Raw genomic sequence first — 10,786 nt, 5'->3', positions numbered from 1 at the left:
ACGATCAACTCAACTAGAAGGCACACTGGACTGGGGGGACTTGAAGAGGTATGGTCCCAATTCCCTGCCTACATGGCAGGGACCACACCACTTTTGTGCACACAAGGCACCCATGTCACCAGAACCTTCTAGAATCTTCCAGAAGGCATCTAGGCGGTTCACAGCTGGCATCAAAGATGCTTTGCCCAACATAAAGGACAACACGTGTCACCATTGAGAGAAGGCCACATAGGCCTGCGACAATCCAGGGAGCAGGGCTGACGCGACCAGTACGAGGTACCCAGCGCAAGCGAATACAAGGACGCCACGTGTACCACTACACCCTTCGCGACAGAGCAGACCAAGAGGATATTCCCCTTGGTCGGACAGCTGGCGCGCACCCACAGCTGGCACAGCTGCTTCCTCCTTCTTCACCATCCGGCTATAAATAGGACCCTTCATCATTCAGGTTGAGGATCTTGGCTCTCTTTACTCACTCTATACACACACTGTTTTATTCCTCTCAAAGCAGTACTTATTCTCACGCCGGAGCCTGGTTAAGAGGGAAAATCCTCTTCCCCCCTCTTAACGAGACTAACGGTGTTTACTGTTTTGCAGATCTCAGGCCACCGATACGAGCAAGAGAAGAGGTTGAACCCCATAAGTGAAACAACCCTCTTGGTTATCCTTGTGTTAACCATTGTTTCAACAGCAACTAAAAGCATTGAGTTGCTTTAATTTGAAAATTATGAAATGGCGCTTTTACATATGTTAATTTATGTACAAATATATTTTGAACTATATCTTGAAATTTTTTCATTGGTTGCCCAAGGTACTTAAGCATAGTGATGTATAAAGAGGGAGCATTTGGTATTGGGTACCGGTACCAAACCGTGCCGATGATACCGGTACGAGTATTTTGGTTGATTTACCGATAAATACCAGTTTCGTACCGTATTGATTATTTTTGGTGCTGGTACCGGTACCTGCTTATCGTCAACCACTGATTAAACTGAGGATTATTGTCTTTTGAATGATAATTGCTTCTATTAATGACATTGTTATTAATACTTAATCCTAGAAGGTAAAAGTTTAACTCTAGATTCTAGAATTCAAAACTAGCATTTGACTTTGGTTTTGCATCTATTATGTCCCTTTATCCAGATTAACTATCTGATTACTTCTATGGATACTAAATGATATTCGTGGGAGTATGGATGCCAAGAAAGCTTGTAGTGGGGCTACGAAAATTCAAAGGTACTTTTTTGAGTTTATATAAATGATACTTTTTTAAATCCAATAAATATATTTCAATCTTTTTTTGTTAGCTAGACCCATTTGACCCGTATCATCTTAGATTGATAAACTACCGTATTGTAAATTGTCATTGCTGCCACATCACGTATGTTTTCTACTAGTGTGTGTTTGTATATATGGTTCAACCAAACCAAGACATTTGTAACTCATTAACTTTGATTATCACATAAGACATGTATATCTTAGCATTAGATGAATGCTTTTTGCATGGTTTGATAAATTCTTTTTGTATAGTTTGTGATTTAGGATTTGGTATATATATTGGTTGATCGTAGTATTGTTGGACTTGTTGTAGGTTGTGGATTTGGATCTTCATGTTTTATGTGCGTATCTAGGGTAGATTTGGAACTACATGTCTTCATGTATGATAGTATTTTAACATTTGAATATAAAGATTCCATTTTATACATATGTACACTTGCGTATGCATTTAAGCTTCATTTTATTAATGTAATGTTATGTTTTGTTAGGCAATTTCTACGGTTCCAGATGCAAAAATGAATTGAAGACGTCATTTTGGGTTGCAAGTATGATGACATTAGTTCAGAACAGAAAGTTATTGTATATCAAATTTATTTTTTAAATATATATGTATTTGGGTTACTTTGAAACTTTTGTAATTGCGTGTGTTACTTTGAAACCTTTGTAATTTGTATTATTGAGTTATTTAATATTGGTTTCATTTATTATTTTTTTATATATTTTATTTTCATTCTTAGATAACCAGTTTATAATGGGAATTTATTAGAATTTTTTTTATTAAATTTTCAGGAAACTGAACAAAAAAAAACATTTATTTTTAGCTTAAACACCAAATGATGCAGTTTTTAGAACTGCATCTTTTTAACATATTGGAAAAAAAAAATAGTTTTTGCTTAAACACCAAATGATGCGGTTTTTATAACCGCATCTTTTGAACATATTGGAAAAAAGTAGTTTTTGCTTAAATTGTTAAATGATGCGGGTCTAGAACCGCATCTCTTAGACCCGCATCTTTTGCCTTATAGCCATAAAATGCTATGCCATAAGATGCGGGTCCAGAACCGCATCTTATAGCCAATTTACCCGCATCATTTGATCAAATCTGTACTAGTGTATGTAATTGTGCTTGATTTTTTTACCTGATATTCCGTTATAAGTTTTGTTAAAAACGAAGTTGTACTCAAAATAAAGCATTTATTTGATATTATAAAACGGTATGATGATAAACTAAACCGTTCTAATGGCCTGGGTGTCTAAACAACATGTTTTATTTTAAAATCATGTTTGTTTTATATTATCATTTGCTCAGTTTCACCTTAACGCGCGACTTCAAAAAAAACTAGTTGTAATGATTAAACTATAAGCTATTGCATTTTCTGTTTTAGTTTTCAGGTTTTATAAACTTTACATGTTTGAAAATTTTAGAACTCTACGATTGTTTAACCTTTTATATATTAACTAATAAATCTGTTAACTATGCAATCAGTTATAATATTTACTTAATAATTTTATATTCCAGAGTTGGTGTTTACTGGGTAGGTATTAGCAATTAATAAATAGACTTATGGAGGTTGACTTCACTTCAGTGAACTTCTATAAATTCAGGTCTTAGCTTTCCAGATCTCAGTTGATAAGTAAGAACAGCATTGCTTAAGGATTCAAAGAACACAAGTACAGGCTATGCTCATACTGTTCTTATAATTCTATATATTCAAGTTATATTACTTACTAATTGCTATGACATTGCAGCGTGCCGAAAAGATGAGCAACTCAAGTACAAGCCATGCTCATCCTTTTTTTCACATTCCTGTAAGGCCACCATCAACGCCACCACGTACCAGTCCCACCACGACCAATCCTACCTTGTTTAGAACTACTTACAGGTAATTTCTCAACTGCTTCTTTTGTTGATCTCTCCTTTACTACCTTCCATCGTGTAAAAGGTATACAATGTCTATTTTTAAAGCAATAGGCCATGTTTGGCTGAGCTTTTCTAAATAACTTATGACTTTTTGGAAAAATTAATAAGTCATAATAGAGTGATTTATTGACTTTTTGGAAAAATTAATAAGTCATAATAGAGTGACTTAGTGACTTTCCCACCACATAATAATTTCATGTCAAACACCTTTTAACTGTTTAAAAAGTCAATAACCTAATAAGTAACTTAAATCAGCAATCCCAAACACCCATTAAATCCAATGACAATCAGATTCTTTTGTTGAAGAATTCAGCACCAGAGAAGATCAAAACAACAAAATCAGATTCGCGAAACGATTATCAACTTCTATTGATTCTAACTTAATTATACCCCCAAAATGAATAATAGGTTTTTAACGCCTCATTAACAACCTATTTACAAATTTAACCCACAACTATCATCTGTTTACACTTTTAACCCTCCGACTTGAAACTTGTGAAACTAACATTCCAGAACTAAAGTAAAGGTAATTAACCAGTTGACCAAGTTGTTAATGTAGCCCAAGATCACAGGTTTATGAACAAGAATAAGAATTGAGAATTAAACAATAAATTTTATTGAGTAATATTGCAAGGAATCAATCTGAATTGAAACCTTGCTTGTTCAATACATATATATACAGATGATTGCCTATCAATGGATGGATATGGATTGGATCATGATCCGATCAATTAATGATCCAACTTAAATGGATCATGATCCGATCCATGATCCAACATAATGGATCGTGATCCGATCCATGTCCAAATAATTTTAAATGGATGGATGACTATCCGGATCGATCCATATTAAAAAAATATAACAAAAACTCTAAAAAACACAAAAAATTCAAAAAAAGATAAAAAACAATAAAAGAAATAAAAAACCCAAAAAATCAAAAACATTCTAAAAAAATAAAAATAAAATTCTTAAAAATTCTAGAATGGTATGGAAGCGAGGGCGTTCGACGGGGATCGAAGAAGATTTTCCAAAAGAAAGAGCGTAAACCGCTGCACTTAGATGTTGGGCTGACCCGACACCGAAGATTATGTATCCTCCTAAAGTGACTGCATCCCGGCTACGCATCACATTCACGAGAATATAGAGAGTAATCAGGTCCATTATAGCAATTAAAGCACTCACAAACTGGTTGACCGTCAGAAGTCAAACGACCAACAAAAGCTCTACCATGGCCGGAGCATGAGGCTGCTGCAGCCGCCTCCGCCACTGCCTACTCGCTCCATGTCGCCAACGATTGGCAACTAATCTCTTGTTTCATATCTCCCCACCGGCTCCACCTATATACATAGAGACTATATTAATTATAGATACAGGTAAGTATATGGTGTTGGTTTGGGTTATATGTGTTAAGAGTTGTGAGCGTACAGGATTGGTTGTAGGGATCATCAAGACATTTTCTTTTTTCTACTTTATTTAATTAGTAATGGATCGATCCGGATGGATCATGGATCGATCCATATAATTAATTGAATAAGTGGATCGATCCATTGGATTAATTAATCAATATCCAATCCATTGACATGCCTACATTGTTGGCCCCAAAATGGATCTTTGATCTCTAGACAATCGAATAACTTGAATATAAACTGAATATCTGAGTACATGAAATTGAATTACAATTGAAATCTAAAGCCCTATTTATAAGTAACTAAAAGGTGCGATTGTAGAGACGTGTCTCTTCACGAATGGGTGCGTCTCTTGATCTTGTGGATGTAATTAAACATGAAGAGGTGTGTCCTTTGATTGAAAAGACATGTCCCTTGAATCCTTGTGGTTGCCATCGATTCCAAGGGTGCCTCCCAAAGGGATTTCGCCACCCTTGGGGTGGTAGTTACCAAGTTCTGATTAGTCATAAATAGTCCCTCAACTTTGTAACCGCCACTCTTTTCTTTAATTACCATATAACCCTTGTAGTTTAGGATGTGTAGGGATTATAACTTTCATTCACCCCCTAATCACGAACATCCTTGAGTTGTAGATCTTGAACTTTGATCGATTCCATTTTCTTGAAACTCCTCGGTATCCAATGTTTCACACGGATCTTCTTATTCACCAACCTTGCTCCTCACGAACCTTGTTTCACTTGAACTCGTTCACACGAACATTTTGCTTCACACTTGTCTTGACCGCACTTGATTTGTATCACACGAACCTTTTCTTGTGTAGTTGTCTCAACACGAACTCAACCCAGTCTTGATTAACTTCCCCACCATCATATCACATGATCGGAATCCATCTCGCATAGATTTTGATAAACTGACTCACTCAGATCTCTCTTGCGGTTGTATCACACAACATTTTTTCTGACCCAGTCATAGGATATGCGTATCTTCTTCTTGATCTATCACAGATTTAATCTCGTCATCACGGTTGTCTCTCACAACGGGTTCTTCATCATTGATTGCTTCCCTCACGGATTCTTCACTTTTTCCAGATCCACTCACTGAATTGTTTTATTCCATATTACTATATCAAATTCTGCGTTCACTGCATGTATTTCCCAGCATTCACTGCTTCATTTTTTTCTACAATCACTGCACTTTTTTCTGCACTCACTTCAAATTATCTTCTTGTTTCCTGTATTCACTACATCATTTTCCCTTTTCTGCATTTGTTGCATCATTGTGTTTCTTTGCATTCACTGCATCTACAATTGTTTATTCCGCATTGCACTTTGTTTCTAATTGAAAAAACCTTCGAGCCTTCACTTGGTAATTCTATTCTTCGAACACACTTCGAATCACTCGAATGATTCCGTCTTTACTCGCTTCTTCTTCACGATCGACTCCCTCGATTTTCTTTTTCCCAATTGATTCGCTCAATTTTCTTTTCTATACTATGAATTTGGCCTTCAAACCTTCACCCGCGAATAAAACTAATCGCGTATAACCATCGGATTAAATTTTGATTCTTCCTGGCCCTCCAAATGAAACAAAAGAACCATGTCTTGCGCTTTTGTACTTGGTTCGATACACTCGCGAAACCTTAGTCTGATTGCTAACTTAGAATTCTCACAACCCTTACTTTCTAGTTTCTAAAGTTTCTTGGCCACCAATACGAAACCACTGTACCGGTAAATTCAATTCCCTTGAATTCAACAAACTCTCAAATCTTTAATCCGCGTATAACCCGAAACGCGTAATAATCAAACAATCTAATTCGCACTAAACCCTGCAAAAAAAAAAAAACCTAGATTCCTAACCCCTGGTTCGACCCTGAACCGAAAATAAAACTAACTTGCGAATTGAGAAAGAACAATAAAACCTGATCGCGGATTCCCTGCGATGCCTAGAGTCTGATGCTCTGATACCAATTGTTGGCCCCAATGGATCTTTGATCTCTAGACAATCGAATAACTTGAATATAAACTGAATATCTGAGTACATGAAATTGAATTACAATTGAAATCTAAAGCCCTATTTATAAGTAACTAAAAGGTGCGATTGTAGAGATGTGTCTCTTCACGAATGGGTGCGTCTCTTGATCTTGTGGATGTAATTAAACATGAAGAGGTGTGTCCTTTGATTGAAAAGACATGTCCCTTGAATCCTTGTGGTTGCCATCGATTCTAAGGGTGCCTCCCAAAGGGATTTCGCCACCCTTGGGGTGGTAGTTACCAAGTTCTGATTAGTCACAAATAGTCCCTCAACTTTGTAACCGCCACTCTTTTCTTTAATTACCATATAACCCTTGTAGTTTAGGATGTGTAGGGATTATAACTTTCATACATATGAAGCGACGTGACTTTTATCCTACCACCGCAACCCTAAGATAAATACAAAGGTTTACATATTCGACCCTTCTACTACATATTAATTAATTACATATAATACATAAACTACAATTCTAACTATTTACATAATAGACCCATTAACTTCCGTTACATGCACATCTTTTTATTGAAGTTGATATGTGAGGTAACATCAAGCACCGGTAAACCTCAAGTTGAGGGAAACTGAGTTTGACAAAATTGTTTAAATTGAAGGTACTAGAGAAAAGTACATAAGTATTGGTGTTCCACTTTACCAAGCGGCAATCAGAGGAGATTGGAAGGCTGCTGAATCCATCCTTAAAAGAAACGGAGATCTGATACGTTTTGCAATCACTGAAAACGAGGAAACGCTGCTTCATGTTGAAGCATCAGCAGAAAGCACCAAGGGTGTGGAAGATTTTGTGATAAATCTCGTAAATTTGATGGAGAAAAAGGATCTGGAGTTACAGAATAGAAGCTACAATACTGCCCTGAATTTAGCAGCAATGGCGGGTAATGAAAAAGCCGCGAGGATAATGGTGGAAAAGCATCCTACATTGATGGATATCCCTGGTAAGAGGGGAGAGATGCCACTCTACATGGCTGCTTTATATGGAAAGCCTGCCATGGTGAGGTATCTTTATGGTATCTCTAACAAAATGTCGGGCGATTTTTGGTCACATGAGAGTCGGGGATGGGTCCTACAAAGATGTGTTGAAGCTGGAATCTTCGGTAAGTACTAAGTTCTTAACAATTTAAGTTATTTTTATAGTTTTAAACATACCTATAGCTGTAGCCACGAGTTTGTAGTTTCTACGTTTCCTAATGAGTCTGGATACAAAACGAAATTTTCATCCATAAACTATTTATGTGTCAGTGGTTAAATCGAAAACTTCTGACCTTCTTGCATGGTTTGGGATTTCCTTCCAAAAAGTTCATGTTCTCTGTTTACAAGTTTTTGGTTGGTTGTTACTCATTGCAATTCCTCTCATAAAGTGACCTCCAATTCTTTTGTAGATGTTGCTCTGAAGATAGTGAATGATCGCCCAGAACTCATTCTCAAAAGGGTATTGCTTAATAAAGTTTTATTAGCTTTGGCTGAGACGAGAGAGGCATTTGATTTGATGGATGGAAGTATTGTATCCAAAATCAACTCAAGTAAGTATATGCTCTTCAACTCTACACAACACATATTAAGCAAGTTGATTTTTGGGTTATTCAAATAATGATCAATCAGTTGGTTGAGGATTGATCGTGCTACATCATTGACGGCATTGTACTTGTGATTTCTGATATTTCACGTACATTTGTTGTTCATATCCCAGTAAGGGCAGAGCATGACAATTCAAACCTTTCCAACGAATATAAATTAGTAGCTTTGAGTATTCTTCGACATCAACATTGGTATATTTATGTTTGTCTATTTGGTCTATAACTCTATATCGTAAAAATGATTTAAGATCCTTGACATAGGTATATTAAACTTAAACTTAATCTCATTCAAACCTAATATATTAAATCTAAACTTCAAGGAATATCTCTGTGTTTTAATTTTCCTAACTCCTAAGAGCTCAGCAGTCCACTTCAAAACTATGAAGAACATAAATGATTGTTCGTGATAATGTAAGTTCATAGAGCTGTCCATATGGCCATGTTAGGTATGGTTTAGAACATTCTAAGACAATATCTTATGTCCATGATAATGTAGTATAAAAGCCAATAGTGGTTAGCTTCACGTATAAGTGATAGGAGCTTTAACCAGTACTATCATATGTTAAATGTGATATGATGGTCTTCTTGGTTTTGGTTCTCAGTTTTTGAAGTGCTTCATAAGAAGGTGTGGCGCGTTGAAGACAAACACTACGCACTGGAATTTTTAAGAGTAATATGGGGAAGAATTGCCAGAATGCCTAGGAGTGTAATTGATGAAATACTCAAAGGGCCACATATTTTGAAGGAAGATACATTAATAAAAGTCTACCCTTACCGAGTACTTTTTCATGCTGCTAAAGTGGGCAACACAAAGTTTATAGTTGAGCTCATTCGACTATATCCTGATCTAATATGGAAAACAGATGACAAAAGGAAAACAATATTTCACTTGGCGGTCAAGCGTCGTCATATTGAAATCTATAAGTTGCTATATGAAATTGGCGCTATGAAAGATTTAATTACACCTATAAAAGACATAAAGGATAATAACATGTTGCATATGGTCGCAAAGAGTTGTAAGCCAAACCGACTTCAAGATGTGCCTGGACCTGCTTTACAAATGCAACGGGAGTTATTATGGTTCAAGGTATTTCTTCCTGGTCACGCTTATGTATCATCTTTCTTTCTTTATATGTTCATCCATAAGTTCAACTTGATGAACCAACCAATTTTATTCTAAAAAGGAATTGTAACATATAGAAGGATACGGGCACATCTAAAGTCAGCCCATGCATGTACAATATATACAAATTCTAGATCATTTTATCTTATAAATTAGTTAGGTTATAATCGTAATAATAAACTTTCTGTAATGATTCTTAGAACTGATTTACGCCTTTTTAAAGATACAAAAGATGTAATCGTAATAAATTATAGATCAACCAAGTCTGACCACTATAATAAAGTAACATGTTTGGACTCAAACCATTTTGACAGGTGAAGAAAATCATTTTTGACACCTTATAATGACTTGGTATATATTGCAGGAGATAGAGCAAATGATCGATCCCACCTGATTATAGAAAAAAGAAGAATAGAGATGGTATGACACCACAAGACTTGTTCACCAAAAAACATGAAGTCCTATTAAAAGATGCCAAGAAGTGGATGACACAAACAGCAACTCAATGTATGCTTGTTACAACCCTCATAGCCACCATTGTATTTACAGGGGCTTTTACAATCCCTGGTGGATACAACCAGAACAAAGGTATACCTTTTTTCCGCAAAGAACCATCCTTCATTATTTATGCTATCTCAGATGCCGTATCTTTAATAGCTTCATCAACATCCGTTCTTATTTTCTTATCTATCCTGACTTCCAATTATGCCGAACAAGATTTCATGGTGTGGTTACCTACCAAACTAGTGTGTGGTCTTGCAACACTCTTACTCTCTATTGTAACCATGATGGTTGCATTTAGTGCGAGTTTTTTTATACTTTACAACAAAAAGTTGGAATGGGTTCCAATCACTATCACTTGTTTGGCTGGCATTCCAGTCATTATATTCGTCGCAGTGCAATTTAGTCTCTTCAAGAATGTTTTTTACTCGGCATATCGATCTAGAGTTCTCTTTAAGCCAGATAAACATATCCTTTACTAAGCATTGTAACCAGTGATTCCATCCAAGGCTTGTGTACTTCAAAGACTGCTTTTGTATCATTCATTGTCAATTAATTTCGGGTGTTAAATTTGTTGTTGAAATAAAACTGAATCCCCAACTTAATTTCCTTCAAAATTTAGAGTTTCTTTCTTTTTTTTTCGTCCATCAGTTCGCATTATTGTAATTATGCAATTTAGACAGTTGAATATATGTTTATATTGACTTATGTAGGAAAGGTAACATATCCAACTTTTTTGTGTTGGAACAATGCTGGGATATATCTATGTCGATAGATGATAGTAATAGTACTTATGTCCTAACCTGATCGTTAAACCTATCCCTCTCATATTATACATATTGTTACCAGGAAACTTACATTTAGGAGGAGAAACAGATAAAAAGAATAGGTAATGGCTGTCTAATTTAATATAAACTTCAACTTTGAATTGGTGAAGTAC

The 10,786-nt window shown here is 35.8% G+C and overlaps 1 protein-coding gene across 1 annotated transcript; it reads left to right on the top strand.

Annotated features, from left to right (window-relative positions):
* The first annotated feature begins 1,175 nt into the window (after positions 1-1,175).
* On the top strand, positions 1,176-9,739 carry LOC110939021. Its single transcript, XM_035989955.1, has 6 exons — positions 1,176-1,236; positions 1,767-1,823; positions 7,245-7,742; positions 8,028-8,168; positions 8,825-9,309; positions 9,710-9,739. The coding sequence occupies exons 1-6, from the start codon at positions 1,176-1,178 to the stop codon at positions 9,737-9,739; spliced, it is 1,272 nt and encodes a 423-aa protein (XP_035845848.1).
* The last annotated feature ends 1,047 nt before the right edge of the window (positions 9,740-10,786 follow it).

Source organism: Helianthus annuus, chromosome 5 (genome assembly GCF_002127325.2).
Source record: "Helianthus annuus cultivar XRQ/B chromosome 5, HanXRQr2.0-SUNRISE, whole genome shotgun sequence".
NCBI classification, from domain to species: domain Eukaryota; kingdom Viridiplantae; phylum Streptophyta; class Magnoliopsida; order Asterales; family Asteraceae; genus Helianthus; species Helianthus annuus.
This window is presented reverse-complemented; position numbering and strand designations above follow the sequence as displayed.

Bases quoted from the DNA above. Each gene is read 5' to 3' on its own strand.
- LOC110939021 (XM_035989955.1), top strand. From the start codon at position 1,176: ATGATATTCGTGGGAGTATGGATGCCAAGAAAGCTTGTAGTGGGGCTA. The intron at 7,743-8,027 runs GTAAGTACTAAG...ATTCTTTTGTAG, and splicing joins TGTTGAAGCTGGAATCTTCG to ATGTTGCTCTGAAGATAGTG. The intron at 8,169-8,824 runs GTAAGTATATGC...TTTGGTTCTCAG, and splicing joins TGTATCCAAAATCAACTCAA to TTTTTGAAGTGCTTCATAAG.